The sequence below is a fragment of the Chenopodium quinoa genome, unplaced genomic scaffold (assembly GCF_001683475.1).
Source record: "Chenopodium quinoa cultivar QQ74 unplaced genomic scaffold, ASM168347v1, whole genome shotgun sequence".
NCBI classification, from domain to species: Eukaryota; Viridiplantae; Streptophyta; class Magnoliopsida; order Caryophyllales; family Amaranthaceae; genus Chenopodium; species Chenopodium quinoa.
Window position 1 is genome coordinate 1,434,007 of NW_018744991.1, and position 20,420 is coordinate 1,454,426.

A 20,420-nucleotide genomic window follows, 5' to 3' on the forward strand; every position below is an offset into this window, starting at 1 on the left:
ACTAGCAGGCCCAGCTTGCGAATCCGCCCCAGGCATGCTGTGAGTAGGTGAGCTGGGCTGAGGTTCTTGAACAGGCCCAGCTGGAGAGGCGCTTAAGGGAGGATGGAGGAAAGGCTGAGCAGGCCCAATGGCCGTCCCTTCTTGGAGCTGGGCCTGATCCGCATCGTCATAAATTGCAGGGGCCTCTTTGTGGACAATTTGAGCAAAGTCTTCATGCACTAGATGATCAGTGTATGAATGATGATGAATATTAGCTACTTAGGGACTTCTAAACAGAATGACCTCCTCTACAAATTTCACATCCCGAGAAACAAAAAAATCCTTTGTATTTAAGTCGAACAATCTCCAACCCTTTTTATCATAAGGATAACCCACAAATACACAATTTCGACTGCGACTAGCAAATTTATCTTCTTTAGTGTTTTGATTGTGTGCAAAACATAAACACCCAAAAGTCTAAGAGTATCAAATGAAGGAACTTTGTTAAACAATATTTCAAAAGGTGTTTTATTATTTAACAATGGAGATGGGGTACGGTTAATCAAATGGGCAGCAGTGAGAACGCACTCCCCCCAAAAATAAATAGGCAACTTAGCTTGGAAACGCAAGGCCCTCCTAACGTTTAAAATATGTTTATGTTTTCGTTCTACACAACCATTTTGTTGAGGGGTACCCACACAAGAGGTTTGAAACAAGATCCCTGTGACATTAAAATACTCAAGCAAACAATTAAATTCGGTTCCATTATCAATTTGGACTACCTTAATTGTTTGAGAAAATTGTCTATCAACCATGGCAACAAAAGTCATAAACATGCGAAAGACTTCCAGTTTATCCACCAACAAATGAATCCATACGGCTCTAGAAAAATCATCAACAATAGTAAAAAAATAACGAGCCCCACAAGACGAAGTATGACGATATAGACCCCATAAGTCACAGTGGATTTTCTCAAAAATTCTAGAAGCGTTATTGTCACTTAAAGGAAATTTAGTTCTCGGATGCTTAGCATACATACATATGTCGCAACTATTATTTAGATGATCTTTATTACTACTAAGATGAGGAAGTAATTTAACCACTCTTTTAGAATGATGTCCAAGGCGCTTATGCCATAATTCCAAATTTGATGTAGCGTGACACAAAAGGTGGTTTGCTAAAATAGTATAGTCCATCTTTCCTAATTCCCGTTCCAATCAGCTCCTTTGTTTGGTCCTGTATAGCACAACCATTAGAATCAAATTGGACAATAGTTCGTAAATCATCATTAAGTTGAGAGACCGCTAGCCAATTATATACTCCATTCGTCTCTTATTTTTTTGTCCCATAGCTAATATTTGGATCAAACTTTAAAAATTTTGACTATATATTCCCCTGAATCTATAGGAGATAATATGATCATGTGGAATTTTTTTGGATTGATTCATTGTATATTTTATTAATATCAAGTTTTTATAAATTTGGTACGTATAAAAATGAAGATATATACGTTTTAAAACCCGTCTTGGAAACCATGAAAAATCAAAGGGGGTAAAAATAAATACAGGACATAGGCAGAACAGTACATGACATAAATCACAATTTTTGTTTTCGGCTCCGGTTTGATATCACTGTGCTTTTCTTTTTTGGTTTTTTGTTTTCAAGATCATATTTTATGTCATACAATGAATAAAAAAATTGGTTAAACATTTTAAAATCATGCTATTATTGAAAACTGACAACAATAAAGTGGAAACACTTTTTTCTCCATTACTGTATTTGATTTTTTGTTTTCAAAAAATCATAAAATAAAAAACAAAAAATTACACCAAAAAATGCTTTCATGTTTTTATTTATTTTATTATATATATATATATATATAAACCATCAAAAGTAGCCCTATTATCTAGCTCCAATCTTACAAAGATTACAAATAAAAAAATCGCAACTTACAATAGAATTTCATTATTAATTTAGTTAATTTTTCATGCGTATTCCCAAGTTATAGCACATATTATTTTTAAGCTCACACGTTTGTTTCTTCTACCATTAGGTCGGCCAGTGTCTCGTGCCAATCCTAGGTGCTTTGAGGTAAGTTAGACATTGTTCACTTTTGTTAAGCATGTGATGTATAATTCATGAGCGCTTTAAACTTCGGCGAGATTGGTAATCTTCACTTTAAGCATGTTTGGTAAAAGTTTTTTCTGGGTTGGAAACGGATTAACTTAAATCATTACTGTTACCAAGCGTTTGGTTGGAAGGTTTGGGTTATCCATTTGGTATCTCTTTAAAACCTAAGATAACAATTATCCTTACTCTCTTCTTACAAAAATAAAGTGAGATAGGTTAAAGTGATTCCTTTCGATGATTAAACCAAACAAAATAAAAGACAAGTGTTAAATGATTCATTTCCTCCTTCATTTCTTATTTGTTTGCTTTCCACTCCATTTTCATTGTTCATACCAAACACCCCCTTAGTTTTACGTATTTAAAACACAAACATAAGGTGTCATGTGTCCTTTTCTTTTACCTTTTATTTATATATATATAATCATTCTCTTCTTAAATTCAAATAGAATAACATTTCCGACTCCCCCCATTATTTTTAGTTCAATAAATTGAATTTTCTTAACCTTCTCTTCTCCCTCCAACTTTCAATTCCATTTCATCACATTCATTATTTAAATCATTGACCAATTATCTCCCCCAATCTCTAATATAAATACAAATTTCCATACAAACTTTTATCTTATCACTAGCTAAGTTCCAAGAAAAAAAAAAAGTAGAGATTTATCTCTCAATATTCTATGTAAATTTTTACTATAATAAAGATGATGATTGAACAGGATAAGAGTGAGGTTGCAAAGAAGGGAAAATTTGAATTTGTTATGAAAAATATAGAGATTCATGTAATAAAGATTATTATGGTAATTACATAGTATAACATTGCTTCCATATCATTGGGCCATTAATTTCAAGGTATTAAGCGCCCTCTAAGAGAAATAGTTTTGGTAAAGAAAAAATTTATATTTGACGTAAGAAAAATAGAATTATAAAAAGAGCTTGATATTTAGTTTAGTTTTTTTTTTTTTTTTTTTTTAATACGAATTATTGATTAATTATCATACAATTAGATCATTTGATTATATAATTTTTAAGCCAGATTTTTAAAATGTCAAAAGCAAAGTAAAATAATAAAGTGATTTAAGTAATTTATTAGTTTAAGTATAAATGATAACTTATGCACGCCAGTGTGTATAACAAGCTAAAGAACAAGTTATTGTTAAAAAATGTTTCTGAATAATCTCCCTCGCTCCATTCTTGAAAATTTGATTTACTTTGCATTTGAGTGGTCATATTCATATTGTATATCATACGGGTGCAAGCTAAAATTTATTGAATAGAAAATTTTAGAAAATATGGATCTTTATGATACTTTTTATAAGAGAATAATTTGTATAGAATTGTTGTATATCTTTACAAATTTTGGTAAAACCGTGCATTGCACGGGAATTAAGCTAGTATTTATAGCCAATGAATGTTACAACCGGAGAAGAATATATAAAAAATACCTTAAGTAATACCAAAAAAACAAAATCACAACTATGAAAAAGGTTATCATATCATTTAATAGTGAAGTAAATATCCCAACATCATAATTATTTCATAATCACGTGGTAACAAATACAATAATTTAATATAATTTAATTGAAATGAAGGAAATTACATGTAAAACCCTTACTTTAAGAGTAAGGTAAAACCATGTAACTCTACAGAAAGCGTTTAGGGATAACACAATATGCCTTGTGTAAGAGACCTTGGTTCGTTTCATACATACTCGATGATTACAACCAAAAAACATTCAATACAAATGAAGAGTATGCATCGATGGTGGTTGTGAACATCTTATTCATCAACGTCATTGAGAATAAAGACACTTTTGAATTGGACTTTCACATTTGCAGTTTGTAAATAATCATATTTGGTTGTCGAATTAAAAAAGGCTTCTCTTTCAATAAACTTAGAATAGCCCGATGAATCCTTTTTGGTATGGTACCAGTCAAGGGCAGCTACAAGAGAAAAACAACAATTAAATAAAGAAAAAATGTTGTAGCTTATAAATTGTGTAAATTTTACATATTGTGAAATATACAACCACCATTTGATTTTATTTTTAATAAAAGATCACTTTTTATTCACAATTAAAAAGGGAAAAAAGAAAGGCTCTCATGATACCTGGCATGGAATAAGAGTACGATCCAGTACTTTTATTTTTTAAACTTAATTGAAAATTAACCAACATGCTCCTTCCATTGGAAAGCTTGTTGATATCCACAAGAATCAGATACAGCGATACATGAGAGTCAGTTCCCTCAGAATGTCCAGTTAGGTATAACCGCAGTTTCCTACAAAGATTAGTGGAAAAAAAAACGAGTATTTAATGTATAAACATAATCATGGTACAAAAATTTATAAAAACGAGGATTCATCAACTATTTTAAAAAAATAGCTACGCACCAGGTGTAAGTATTTCCATCTAATGTAGCGGTGAAGGTAGTAGAATCATAATAATCACTTTCGATATCAAATTTAATACCAATTTCAAATACATTTTTGGAAATGGAATTGACTAGCGACATCTTCGAGTAACTAGGCTCAGCACTTGTAATAAAAACCTCGGCTCCAAAGGTACAAGTGTTATCAACTAGAAATCCATTGTCTTTATCTGTAAAATCATCCAGCGCGATAGCCTGTGCGATTCCCCACTTTCTTCCTCGGACATCAAAATGCTTTTCTCCCAAATCTGTGTTTAATCAATTTAAATAGATACTAATTAAATACTTTTAATATAAAATCGAGGGAATAAGTGAATTATCAACTAAAGCATACCTTCAATGACAAGATACTCATCTGAATTTTGCTCCAATATGAAAAATTTCATCGAAGCATTAGCTTCTTTGCTTCGACCGGCACTCTTAAGCCTCTTCAAGTATAGAGACACATAATCACTCCCTTGCCTTTCCTTATTTCCGTTAGGATAGATGCACATACTCCTGCATTACAAACAATAAAAGTTTAAGGAAAAAATATTAGTAAGGTCGATCTTTATTGGACATATAGCGTAGCGAGCTAGCTAACTGTTGCAAAAATATATGTTAATATTGAATTTCAATAATCATGGTAATAAATGAGAAGATAAACACTATTATACCATTTCTCATCGCCAACTGTAAAATCGGGTGTCTCGAAATATTTCAGGTTGGCTATTTCCATTGATTCTACAAGCTGTTTATAGTTGTCGATTTCAAAGATGAAGTGGCAAGGCCTTCGTGTTCTGAATGTCCTAACTGGTTTACTTGGATCAGTGAATTCGAAACTGTAGTTTCCTGCATTGCATGTTACTTTGATGTTACATCGCATAATTGCTACACTCTATCCCTACGTTCTCTAAAGATTATTTTCGAAGTCAAAATCATTAATTTGTATTTCATATATTAGAAAAAATATAACAATGTCATACATATTTTTAGATTCGTTGCAATTTGATAAGAAAATATACAGCCCTACAAGCAAGAACCAAATTAGAGAAAACAAAAATAAATATATTAAACTTACTGCCTTTCCATTCCTTCATGTCTAATTGCAAAGCTTGAACTTTAGACAACGAGGTAATGAACTTGACTGATGTGTTTGTATGTTCGTTGTTTTGTGTTGTCAATTGCAAATTATGGAGTAGTTTATATAGATAAATTAGGATCTCTTTAAATGATTAATTATTATGACTCTAGATCAATTGGTCAATTTTTTTTAATTATATCTTCAGATTTAAGGTGAGTACATTATTAAAATTTTAAATAACTATTAAGCTCAACACCATTCTTTCCTAAACCCCAGGGCTATTACTAATATTTTCTCCGTTAGTTAATATATACACTTTTTATTTATTCCCACTGTTTATGAATAAATGCCTTATTTTGACATTTTGCACTATTAACCGAAACCTTTCTTTTTTTTTTTTTTTTTTTTTGAGGAGTTTAACATAAACCATTTTGAGCAATGTTAATAATTTATAAGTAAGAGAAATATGTATATTCATGTGCGTATATGTTAGAAACGTCTCAATGTAGTGGAGGACATAATATACAACACCTCTGGAGTAGTCTTTCTTTTTCATTTAAAACTCATCATTTTTTTCAAGAAGAAAGCATTAAAAATAACGACAAAGAAACACATATTTTTTGTCCAATTTTATAGCCCGTTAGGCTAAAATGCTCGTTTGATATATATTATATACAACGAACCCTTAGGGATGTTTATAGCATTATTCTAAAGAGAATAGAGATTTAGTTAAAAAATAAAGTCTTCTTCTCTTGTTAATTATAACAATATTTTTCCTTTTCAAAATTTTTAAATTCTCCCTTTGTCTATCTGTGTTGTTCCTATTTTCTTTTCCGCTGTATCAAAGTGTTGTTCCTATCTATAACCTTTCCCTTTCTAACCCCACTTACACATTTATCGGGGTAACCTTAATTATACCGAATATGTTTTTCATACTATAATAATAAGCGTTAAAATACGGTAACGTATTTTAATTAACTCTCAAAGATTTGATTATTAATTTTTTCAAAACAAACTTATCAATAAAACATCGCAAGTTTTTATACCAGCCGCGTGAGTTGATACCCTTAATTTCATACTTGTATGCAAAATAAAATGTTGTACAGTAGTTTGTAATTAAAATAATACTTAGAAAAGTTGACTCGAGCCTCTTTCTTTTTTAAATGGATATCACTACTTCGAAATGTTAAAATTGTTAGGCCGACAATTTCTGCCTTTATTAATGTTGTGCGACAGCGGAAGCAAAGGTCGAAAACAAACAAGAAAACAATAAAGAAATTCAATGCAAACAATAAGAACAACACCAAGAATTTACGTGGTTCACTATCGATGTGATAGCTACGTCCACGGGCACCGAGATCGAATGATTTCACTATAAACTGCAAAGATTACAAAGATGATTCTTGTATTTCTCAAGAACGGCTCTCACTCTGTCTCTCTTAACCCTAATACTGATATTAGGGAGGTTTTATATTAATCCCTAATTAAAAGATACTTGGGCAAAAAGATAATAAAATAAGATAACCTAAAACCGCAAAATCCGCGTTCCGTATTTTTCCTTCTCCGCCCGGTCAGACCGGGCAAGGTCTGCCCGATCGGGCGCGAGAAGAAGACTCCATACGAATGCTTCAACGTATCCAACCCCCACCGCCCGGTCAGACCGGGCAAGGTCTGCCCGATCGGGCGAAGGCTCGCCCGGTCGGGCGAAGGCTCGCCCGGTCGGGCGCGAGAGCAGCTTCTTCAACGAATTTGCCAGGCACCTCTTCTTCTTCCGCCCGGTCAGACCGGGCAATGTCCGCCCGATCGGGCGGACAAAGCTACGAAGTACGAGTCACCTAATATACTTATCAACAATCTCCACCTTGACGAGAACTCGTAGTCAGCAAACGACCCCATCAAGACATAGTGAAAAAACATCTCAAGCCAAACCCGATGCAGGACTCATGCATAAGCCATACATCCCGATAAGTCTTCAACCAAGACCCATCACATACTCGTCTCCAAGTATAACAACTCATAATGCTCCACCTGCATCACAAGCCCCGGGCAAGCTCCACCTTAAGGCCAACACACCTACACCAGGAGCTCCCCAACTTCGCCCCTCAGGGCCTACTACATCACGTAGTAATCAATATTTAACAAGTCTAAGCAATGTTTAAACTTGCTAAACGGAACAGGCTTAGTGAAGAAATCAGCCGGGTTGTCAGCAGTCCCAATCTTCTTCACCTTAATCCTCTTGTCAGTACGTAAGAAATGATACCTGACATCAATGTGCTTCGTCCGATCATGGTGTACTTGATCTTTAGCTAAGCAAATCGCACTTAGACTATCACAATACACTGTAGCAAAATCCTGTGCAATACCCAGTTCACCTACTAGGCCTTTGAGCCAAATAGACTCCTTAGCTGCAGAAGTTAAAGCCATATACTCAGCTTCAGTAGTTGACAACGTAACTGATGACTGCAATGTAGACTTCCAACTAACCACAGAACCACCCAAAGTGAACACATAACCAGTCACAGACCTCCTGGTATCCACATCAGCTGCATAATCAGAATCACTGTACCCAGTGACCAAGCATTCCTTACCATTCCCGTACACAAGACCAATATCAGCTGTCCCTCTCAGGTAGCGAAAAATCCTTTTCACCCCTTGCCAGTGTTCCCTCCCAGGTCGAGCCATAAACCTGCTTACAACACTAACAGCATGCGCAATATCCGGCCTAGTACAGACCATAGCATACATCAAACAACCAACCGCATTTGCATATGGAACTCTAGACATATAAGACAACTCCTCCTCTGATTGAGGTGACATAGACAAAGACAACTTACAACTAACAGTAGTTGGCGTACTTATAGGCTTCGATTTTTCCATCCCAAAACGAGACAAAATCTTTTCAATGTAGCTTTTCTGAGTCAAGAAAAGCTTACCTCTAGCCCGATCCCTGTAGATCTCCATACCCAAAATCTTCCTAGCTGCACCCAAGTCTTTCATGTCAAACTCCGAGTTAAGCATCTCCTTTAATCTAGCAATATCAGATTTATTCTTTGTGGCAACCAACATGTCATCAACATATAACAAAAGATAAATCATGGAACCATTATCCAGCTTACTATGATACACACAGCAATCATATGAATTCCTGTCAAAACCTTGTGAAACCATAAAAGAATCAAACCTTTTGTACCACTGTCGGGGGGATTGCTTAAGTCCATACAATGACTTTAGCAATCTGCAGGCATAGTGTTCCTTTCCAGGAGCTTCGAATCCTTCGGGCTGCTTCATCAGAATCTCCTCCTCCAAATCGCCATGAAGGAAGGCCGTTTTAACATCCAACTGCTCCAGCTCAAGATCAAAATGTGCTACAATTGACAATAACACACGGATAGAAGTATGTCGAACCACAGGTGAGAATATCTCAACAAAGTCAACCCCTTCTACCTGACTGAACCCCTTAGCAACTAGCCTAGCCTTAAAACGTATTTGCTCAGTTTCCGACAACCCTTCTTTCTTCTTGTAAATCCATTTACAACCCACAAGCTTCCTCCCTTCCGGTACCTTTACCAGTTCCCACACTCTGTTCTTGTAAAGAGACTGCATCTCTTCACCCATTGCGGCAAGCCATTGCGCAGACTCACTACAACTAATTGCTTGTTTATATGTGGCAGGTTCAAATGACTCTACATCATCAGCTACACTCAATGCATAACCTGTCATCGCATCAACACAGCAATTTCTTCCCTCCATCTCTTCAATCAATCTAACAGGCTTCTTGATAACTCGTTTAGGCATCTCAAGAATGGTGTCAGGTTGACTAGATGACCCCTGATTAGATTGCTCCACCTCATCCCCAGAGTTAGAATGAGTAGGAGTAATCTCAGGTTCAGGAGTACCCGGCACTGGAACATCAGCATCATCATCAATATATTGTACCCGAGGTAAATCAGCAATGGTAGACTGATGTACCTCAAGTACCCCATCTGTCTGTAATAAATTGTCTACTTCCCTTCTCAAATCTGAAATCTCTGCATTTTTAATTGAATACATGGTGTTTTCATCGAAAGTAACATCCCTACTAAGAATGACCCGACCCTCCGAAGGTGAAAAAAATTCTAAACCCCTTCACACCATCCCCGTACCCAACAAAACACCCCTTCTTGGCTCGTGGATCCAGCTTACCCTCAATAACATGATAATAAGCAACACAACCAAAAATCTTCAAATTCGAAAAATTAGGCAACTTACCACTCCAGATCTCAAACGGAATTTTGGAATCAATTCCAGAATGAGGACCCCTATTAATGACATAACAAGCTGTTAACACAGCTTCACTCCAGTACCTCCTCCCAAGCCCTGCATTAGAGAGCATGCATCGAACTCTCTCTAGCAGTGTCTGATTAACTCGTTCTGCTACACCGTTCTGCTGTGGTGTCTTCCTGACAGTATGATGCCGATCTATACCCTCATCTGCACAGAACTGATTAAACTCGTCTTTGCAAAACTCTAGCCCATTGTCCGTTCGTAGCTTCTTGATCTTCCTTCCTTGTCGATTTTCCACCAAAGCTTTCCATTGCTTGAAAACTTTGAAGGCCTCATCCTTTGACTTAAGCAACCTAAGCCATGTGTATCGGGACTTGTCATCAACAAATGACACAAAATAGTGGTAACCTCCCATACCTTCAACTCTAGATGGACCCCAGCAATCTGAATGGATGTAATCGAGCACTGCATCAGTAATGTGAGCACTCTTGCTGAACTTTGACCTGTGTTTCTTACCAAACACACAATGCTCACAAAATTCAAGGTTGGCAACCTTGACCCCGGATAGAAGACCCCTCTTGGACAATAGCTGCATCCCCTTCTCCCCCATATGACCAAGCCTCATGTGCCAAATCTTAGTCATCTCCTGGTGAGATACAGATGCGCAAACCGCAGAACTAGGCAGTGTAACACCCTCAAAAACATAGAGGGTGTTCCTTTTGATACCCTTAAGTACCAACTCAGAACCTCTGAAAATACACAACTCCCCATCTGAAAACACACCATTGTACCCCAATTCATCCAGGGTACCCAATGAAATCAGATTCTTTCCTAAAGCAGGAACATGCCGTACATTAGTCAAAGTTAACCTCCGCCCATCAACAGTCCTCAACCTCATGGAACCAATACCTGTGACCTTACATGGAGCATTGTTACCGACTATAACCATACCCCCATTGCGAGGTTCATATGTATCAAACCAATCTCGACGTGGACACATATGGAACGAACACCCCGAATCTAGAACCCAGTTATCAGATAAATCATCAGACCTAGCAGAACTGACTAATGCTAAATCTTCCTCTGAATTATAGCTCTCATTCGGTTTCTCTTCAACTACAGCAGCCTGGGACTTGTTTTTCCTCACCGGACAATTATTCCTAAAGTGACCCGGTTCTTTACAGTAATAACATGTTTTAGTAGTAGTTTTACTAGATCCATCCTTGCCGTTTCCAGCACCCGACCCAGCATTGTTCCCCTTGTTAAACCCCTTATTCTTTTTAGACTTTCCGGACTTAACAAACAACCCACTACCATTATCCCCATTATCACTCGTAGCTTTCATTCTGAGTTCCCTAGTATGAAGTGCTGCCTTCACTTCTTCTAAGGTTATAGAATCCTTACAAACAACAAAAGACTCTACAAAATTCTCAAAGCTAGACGGTAGAGATACAAGTAAAATCAACGCAGCATCCTCATCATCAATTTTAACATCTAAATTACGTAAATCAAGCAAAATAGAGTTAAGTTTTTCTAGATGTTCCCGTAAGGAAGTACCTGACTGCATCCGGAGGCTAAACAACCGCTGTTTCAGTAATAATTTGTTGGTCAACGACTTAGTCATATACAATGACTCCAGCTTCAGCCACAATCCAGCCGTCGTTTCCTGATCAGCAACCTCCGTGATGATTTGATCATCAAGACTAAGTAATATGGTAGAGTGTGCCTTCTCTTCCATAACTTCTAACTGCGAGTCAGTCGGTCCGTCTCCTGACTCCGAAGTAGTACTCTTTGGAGCCAACGGACGCCATATCTGCTGTTGTTTTAACAGAGCCTTCATCTTAATTTGCCATAGCCCGAAACTATTTTTCCCGGTAAACTTCTCAATTCTTATTGTTGAATCTCCTGCCATTGTTATCTTCAAGAAACTCTCCAAGGATTGAACCTGAGCTCTTGATACCAATTGTTGTGCGACAGCGGAAGCAAAGGTCGAAAACAAACAAGAAAACAATAAAGAAATTCAATGCAAACAATAAGAACAACACCAAGAATTTACGTGGTTCACTATCGATGTGATAGCTACGTCCACGGGCACCGAGATCGAATGATTTCACTATAAACTGCAAAGATTACAAAGATGATTCTTGTATTTCTCAAGAACGGCTCTCACTCTGTCTCTCTTAACCCTAATACTGATATTAGGGAGGTTTTATATTAATCCCTAATTAAAAGATACTTGGGCAAAAAGATAATAAAATAAGATAACCTAAAACCGCAAAATCCGCGTTCCGTATTTTTCCTTCTCCGCCCGGTCAGACCGGGCAAGGTCTGCCCGATCGGGCGCGAGAAGAAGACTCCATACGAATGCTTCAACGTATCCAACCCCCACCGCCCGGTCAGACCGGGCAAGGTCTGCCCGATCGGGCGAAGGCTCGCCCGGTCGGGCGCGAGAGCAGCTTCTTCAACGAATTTGCCAGGCACCTCTTCTTCTTCCGCCCGGTCAGACCGGGCAATGTCCGCCCGATCGGGCGGACAAAGCTACGAAGTACGAGTCACCTAATATACTTATCAACAATTAAAGTTGAAACTCAAATATTAGCTAGTTTTAGGTTAACATGTTATTATTGTCAGTTGCCAGTATTTGTAGTAGTAACCATGCATGGTAGCAATAGTATTATAGTACGTACTGCGTAATGATCATAATTACATTAATGTATTGCCAATTACCATTTACATATAAAAGTCATAAATCTTATTGTCGGTGGGTTTCTTTCTAGCGTTAGTATCACATTATTATTACTCCAGTAATCATGGTACGTAGCTCTTCAAATAAGGGGGTTGCAAAGTTGTAGCTTGCAATAAGAATTACAATAATAATAAAGAAAAAGAAAATACAAAATATATTGACCGGAGCCTCTTTTCTTTTTTTATTCTATTTCACGACATTGAAAAGTTGAATTTGATAATATGCACTTTGAGAAATAGATTAAATAAAATGTAGATGACAAGATATTCAAACTAATTTATACTCATAAACTGTAACCCTTATATACTCTTGATGTTAAAATTATATTGATTTATTAGTTCATTTATTTTTTTTCTCTTATCATCCCCTAATAAGTTTGCGTATCTAAAAGGTGTATTAAGTAAATGAGAATTGAGAACTTTTTTTTTAATTTATTTTTAGATTATTTTTTACTTTACCACCCACAAATAACCCACTATTTAAAATTACCACCCAAAAAATTTTTACTTTAAATTACCATCCAAAGAAGCCAAAAAAATTAGATTTCACCACCATTTAACACTTTCCGTTAAATCTAACGTTTAAAAAAAATTTCTTCTGTTTTCGTGTCAAAAGCATCCAATTTAGATATTTTAGTGGTCATTTTTGCCATTTGTTCCGATTTGAAGTCAAAATTTACAAAAAAAAAATTTGAAAATGCCTCGTTTTGCATACTATAAAAACCCTCAATTTGCGTGTCACACTCATATGAGGCATTTTTTATGATTATTTGTCAATTTTGACCTCAAATGCAAAAATGACCTTCAAAACTTCTAAAAAGCACGTTTTAAGCACGAAAATCAAAGAAGTTTTTTAAAAAAAAAAATAAAAAATTGTAAGATTTACTCCAGTAATCATGGTACGTAGCTCTTCAAATAAGGGGGTTGCAAAGTTGAGCTTGTAATAAGAATTACTATAATAATAAAGAAAAAGAAAATACAAAATATGTTGATTGGAGCCTCTTTTCTTTTTTTTTTTATTCTATTTCACGACATTAAAAAATTGAATTTGATAATACGCACTTTGAGAAATAGATTAAATAAAATGTACATGACAAATTAATCAAACTAATTTATACTCATAAACTGTAACCCTTACATACTCTTGATGTTAAAATTATATTGATTTATTAGTTCATTTATTTTCTTTCTCTTATCATCCCCTAATAAGTTTGCATATCTAAAAGGGGTATTAAGTAAATGTAAATTGAGAATTGAGAAGTTTTATTTAATTTATTTTTAGATTATTTTTTATTTTCCACCCACAAATAACCCACTATTTAAAATTACGATCCAAAAAAAATTTACTCTAAATTACCACCCAAAGAAGTAAAAAAAAAAAATTTCGCCACCATTTAACACTTTCTATTAAATCTAACGTTTTAAAAAAATCTTCTTTTTTCGTGTCAAAAACATGTTATTTAGATATTTAAGTGGTCATTTTTACCAATTGTTTCGATTTGAAGTCAAAATTTACAAAAAAAAAAACTGAAAATACCTCGTTTTGCGTACTAAAAAATACCTCAATTTGCGTGACACACGCATATGAGACATTTTTTATGATTATTAGTCAATTTTGACCTCAAATGCAAAAATGACCTTAAAAACCTCTAAAAAGCATGTTTTAGGCACGAAAATCGAAGAAGTTTCATTTTTTTTAAAAAAAAAAACCTATTAGATTTAACGGTTTTGGTTGTGAAATCTAATTTTATTGCTTTTTTGGGTGGTATTTTTTTTTTGGGTGGTAATTTCAAAACGTGGGTTATTGGTGGGTGGTGAAATACAGAATTTTCTTAATTTTATCTGTGTTTAGTAGTAGAAAAACTTTGAATTTTAATACCACTTTAAACACCGCTTGATTTTTACAACATTTTTTAAATTTTACTTTATTTTATCTATCACAAAAAAACAAAAAAAAAACACAAAGAAATGGTCCAAATGGATTTTGCTAACTTGTGGATATCAGCTCCAAGAATAGACATTGAAGGGCTAATGTGTTGAGGCGTGGGACTAACTTTAAGGTGGAGTGGGCATTTCATTATGTAATTCAAAGCCTAGATTGTGTAATTAATTAAATGTTCCTGCAAACATTTCATTAAGGACTAGATAGGGCTTAAATACAAGCACACTTATCATCACAAAAAAAAAGACTAAGCTAGAAGAAGATACTGAAAACTCAAGGTAAAAGATAAAATCGAAAGAAAGAGATGAAAATATACCACAATCTTATCATCACTTAACAATGACTTTAATATTTTACCCTCATGAATAAGCTCAATAACAAAGGAGTCTTTGACCGTACCACTATTTCTAAAATCAATGATTTTTCAACCACCAATTCTATAACCAATGATTTTTCAACCACAGATTCTATAACGGATGGCTCTTCATCCTCCATAACATTCAAATTATAAAAATATTCATCACGAGTCTTCCAACAACTTTCATTTAAAATTAACCATTTATGAAAATCATCATCATATATATATATATAAAGTAGGAATCTAAAATTATCAGGAGCACGCACACAAGACTCATTGAATGGGCAATCAGGATTTACATGAAAAAGACGAAGACAACAACAGTAGTTCGATTCTACGTAATGATTTTCACAAGCATGTAAAAATAAATCTTCTATGATCAACCTCGAAGGCATGCTTATTTTCAACTAATAAGAAAATAACATAGACTCTAATAAAAATTAAAAATTAACAATAAAACCGTTTCTCCGGCAATGACGCCAAAATTTTGTTAACTTAAAGACTTATCACCTAATAAAAAATTATTCCTAAAACCACTAATTAAAATAGATAGGGAAGTAGGGACTAATTAAACCTGATCAAATTCTAAGCCAAGCCGAGTCTAAAAAAATCAGCCCACACTTCTTGAGCCTGACCAAGCTTCAAGCCGAAAATTACATGCATAAACCCCTCCAAAATGGGCGGGTCGTGAGGATTTTTTTGCCCGAGCAAAAAATATTAAACTAATATTGCACAAAAACGCATTCTAAAGCCCGACCAAAGAGTTTTTAAAAATCGGGTCGGGCCAACCCGGCCTTGATTTCAGGCCGGAAAAATTTGCCGATATTCCGATGGGGCTGACTTTGATTAGCTCTACGTCGAATCCACAGCGAAACAATAGTTTTTTTTTAACTCCTAATTAATATTATAATCTAAATAATCAAGAACGAGTATTTTTGTGAGAATTATACTACGACAATAAATAAACTTTAAAAATATCAATGATAAAAGGCCTAAGGTATAGGTCCACCAATAATTAATGCTCTGGGATAATAAAGCATAAAAATCAACGATCAATATTGAAATTAATCAAATTAGAAGGCTCTTGCATTTATTAATCATAGAATTAAAACTAACATGCTCTCGAATTTATTAGATCTGATTCCTCCTATTTAAACTAGTCTTTGATATCGAAATTACATCCGCTCGATTCATAAAATCAACATTTCTATACTATAGCAATTAAAATTAAATTTGTTCGATTCATTACCTAATTAAATCAATTAAATACCGAAATTAATATGCAATATCAACAACCAACAATAATAAATTATCCCTTCATTTAAATCATTGATCTCTAAAACCTTAGAATTAAACTACTCACATTATTTTATTTTAACTAATCAATGCAGTTAGATTAATTTAAGCATAATTAAAAACAATAATAATATAATAAACTAATAAGAAAGCAAATAAAAAAAAGTAAATTAAAACATTTAGATAAACACTTACAACGTAACCCACAGTTAATGATCAAAACAACTAAAAAGGAAAAAATAATGTTTTTTTTAATAAACTTACTCTTAACTTAAGAAAAATAAAGAGAATAAAAAAAATTCCGATTAAAAGCCTAATACACAAGAATCCAACCCAGGTCGCACACCAGGCTTGGCTTATGGTGGGTGAGTCTTCTAACAAGAATTTCTGCACAGAGAGACCTCCTTTAAGCGACATCAAGTTGCTTATTACTTGACCCAACTCTTATTGGTCTGTAATATTTGTTTATTCACATAATTTGTGCGAAATGAGCAATTTTTTTGCTCATTTATACAAAATTAGCAAATTTTATTTTTTTGCTCATTTACACAAAATGAAAAAATCTACCCAACTTCTTCTTTTTATGGAGTACCTATTTCTCTACTTTTTATACCACGCACACACTTCTTTTAGCCCATTTGTATAAAACGAGTAAATAATTTTTACTCATCTACGTAATTTTAATTTTTACTCATCTACATAAAATGAGCAAAATTGTCCAACCTTTTTTTGTTTTTCTTCTACTTTCACTTCATTTTCCTATAACCAACACCATATATTCTTCATTCATTTGAACAAAAATCAGTAAGTAATTTGCGCAACCTCCTCCTATTCCGGCCTTCCTCCGAGAGCTCCCTTTCTTACTACAAAATACCCTTTTTAATGCACATTTTATACACAAAATGAGCCAATACTTCATCTTATTTTTCTCATTCATACTATTAAAAAAAGCAAAACTACTTGACCTCATTTTCCTTATTGTTTGTTGCTTTTATTTCAAACATATCAAGTAATGTTGTTACTACCAATTCATACACAATTTCGAAAATATCAAATTGAAGCGAGCAGAAAAATGTAATGATTAGATTTTATTATATCTTATATTAACAGTTACAATAGAAAGTGATGAAGAGGAGCACAAAGAAAATTAGTTAGATGATGAAGAAGCTAAGGGAATAAGAAAATAAGTGAGATGGTGAAGAAGTGGAGGAGAGAGATTTGAATTTGTCCCGTAATAGAATTTGATTAAGTAGACATGTAACGGATTAGCCTTAATGTTACATATATTTACAAAAAGGCCACTAGTGGTACTTTGTTAGGTACCACCAGTGGTACGATGCATGAATTATTACATATCTACTTTATAAAAATTAAAAAAAGAATTTTAAAGAAAGTCAAACACCTCTTTCAACTAAAACTAAAACTAAACCTCTACTTCAACAATGAAAGCTGCTTAAACCGACAAATTCAACAGCCAACAAAACCAAGCAACATGCCTAAGAATGTACAGGACGAACTGGAATACCCGACATGGCAAGCCCCCCCCCCCCTTAGGCATGGTCAGTCTTCACGCCCAACAGCTTCTAGGTAGCCTTGGAACTGATATAATCTCGTCCGTGGCTGGATGAATGTTGGGCGGTTTAGGCCATTTTAGTTCCTTACTTATTCAAAACTCCTAGCTTTATTATACTAGGGTGACTAACTCGCGTGATATACGTGCCATAGCTAGCCATGTTTAGGGAGCTTTTTCGGTAGTTGATTACCTAGTTTTTTCTCACTAGAATTTATTTTTCATTGTAATTCAAGATTCGTAATATCCTTAATACTTTTGTTAATCATGTTTTCTTTAATTATTGTTATTATTCTTGTTGACTTGAGCCTCTTTCTTTTTAAATGGATATCAATACTTCGAAAAGTTGAAATTGGTAGGCCGACAATTACTGCCATTATTAAAGTTGAAACTCAAATTTTAGCTATAGTTTAAGGTTAACATTATACATGTTAATATTGTCAGGGGAATGCCAGAATTTGTAGTAGTGTCAATCCAATCATGCATGGTAAAAATAGTATTATAGTACGTACTACGTAGTGATCATAATTACATTAATATATGTGTTGCCAATTGCCATTTATAAATAAAAGTCATTAATCTTATTGTCGGGTTTCTTTCGAATATCAGGTTGAATGAAATAGCCAACCTGAACTTTTAATTCTACTAGGAAGTTTGTAATTCTAGTAAATACACTGAAATTTCATTGATTCTACAATTGCCATTATATATAAAAGTCATAAATCCTATTGTCGGGTTTCTTTTTAGCGTGTATATTATATTATTTCTCTTAACTACCGCTAGCCAATTATATACTCCATTCGTCTCTTATTTTTTTGTCCCATAGCTAATATTTGGATCAAACTTTAAAAATTTTGACTATATATTCCCCTGAATCTATAGGAGATAATATGATCATGTGGAATTTTTTTGGATTGATTCATTGTATATTTTATTAATACCAAGTTTTTATAAATTTGGTACGTATAAAAATGAAGATATATACGTTTTAAAACCCGTCTTGGAAACCATGAAAAATCAAAGGGGGTAAAAATAAATACAGGACATAGGGAGAACAGTACATGACATAAATCACAATTTTTGTTTTCGGCTCCGATTTGATATCGCTGTGCTTTTCTTTTTTGGTTTTTTGTTTTCAAGATCATATTTTATGTCATACAATGAATAAAAAAATTGGTTAAACATTTTAAAATCATGCTATTATTGAAAACTGACAACAATAAAGTGGAAACACTTTTTTCTCCATTACTGTATTTGATTTTTTGTTTTCAAAAAATCATAAGATAAAAAACAAAAAATTACACCAAAAAATGCTTTCATGTTTTTATTTTTTTTATTATATATATATATATATATATATATATATATATATATATATATATATATATGTAAACCATCAAAAGTAGCCCTATTATCTAGCTCCAATCTTACAAAGATTACAAATAAAAAAATCGCAACTTACAATAGAATTTCATTATTAATTTAGTTAAATTTTCATGCGTATTCCCAAGTTATAGCACATATTATTTTTAAGCTCACACGTTTGTTTCTTCTACCATTAGGTCGGCCAGTGTCTCGTGCCAATCCTAGGTGCTTTGAGGTAAGTTAGACATTGTTCACTTTTGTTAAGCATGTGATGTATAATTCATGAGCGCTTTAAACTTCGGCGAGATTGGTAATCTTCACTTTAAGCATGTTTGGTAAAAGTTTTTTCTGGGTTGGAAACGGATTAACTTAAATCATTACTGTTACCAAGCGTTTGGTTGGAAGGTTTGGGTTATCCATTTGGTATCTCTTTAAAACCTAAGATAACAATTATCCTTACTCTCTTCTTACAAAAATAAAGTGAGATAGGTTAAAGTGATTCCTTTCGATGATTAAACCAAACAAAATAAAAGACAAGTGTTAAATGATTCATTTCCTCCTTCATTTCTTATTTGTTTGCTTTCCACTCCATTTTCATTGTTCATACCAACCACCCCCTTAGTTTTACGTATTTAAAACTCAAACATAAGGTGTCATGTGTCCTTTTCTTTTACCTTTTATTTATATATATATAATCATTCTCTTCTTAAATTCAAATAGAATAACATTTCCGACTCCCCCCATTATTTTTAGTTCAATAAATTGAATTTTCTTAACCTTCTCTTCTCCCTCCAACTTTCAATTCCATTTCATCACATTCATTATTTAAATCATTGACCAATTATCTCCCCCAATCTCTAATATAAATACAAATTTCCATACAAACTTTTATCTTATCACTAGCTAAGTTCCAAGAAAAAAAAAAGTAGAGATTTATCTCTCAATATTCTATGTAAATTTTTACTATAATAAAGATGATGATTGAACAGGATAAGAGTGAGGTTGCAAAGAAGGGAAAATTTGAATTTGTTATGAAAAATATAGAGATTCATGTAATAAAGATTATTATGGTAATTACATAGTATAACATTGCTTCCATATCATTGGGCCATTAATTTCAAGGTATTAAGCGCCCTCTAAGAGAAATAGTTTTGGTAAAGAAAAAATTTATATTTGACGTAAGAAAAATAGAATTATAAAAAGAGCTTGATATTTAGTTTAGTTTTTTTTTTTTTTTTTAATACGAATTATTGATTAATTATCATACAATTAGATCATTTGAT

General features: G+C 33.8%; 1 protein-coding gene across 1 annotated transcript; it reads right to left on the reverse strand.

The window, feature by feature from the left end:
- Positions 1-2,636: 2,636 nt before the first annotated feature.
- On the reverse strand, positions 2,637-6,806 carry LOC110706883. Its single transcript, XM_021884864.1, has 6 exons — positions 5,596-6,806; positions 5,192-5,366; positions 4,870-5,033; positions 4,498-4,783; positions 4,216-4,385; positions 2,637-4,049 (listed from the first exon to the last, which is right to left on the reverse strand). Exons 1-6 carry the CDS (start codon positions 5,612-5,614, stop codon positions 3,886-3,888), a joined length of 978 nt encoding a protein of 325 aa, XP_021740556.1. The 5' UTR covers positions 5,615-6,806; the 3' UTR covers positions 2,637-3,885.
- Positions 6,807-20,420: the final 13,614 nt, after the last annotated feature.

Excerpts from the sequence above, each read along its gene's own strand:
- LOC110706883 (XM_021884864.1), bottom strand. Across the intron at positions 5,034-5,191 it reads ACAGTTGGCGATGAGAAATG|GAGTATGTGCATCTATCCTA; the intron begins GTATAATAGTGT and ends TTTGTAATGCAG. Across the intron at positions 4,386-4,497 it reads GATGGAAATACTTACACCTG|GAAACTGCGGTTATACCTAA; the intron begins GTGCGTAGCTAT and ends TAATCTTTGTAG.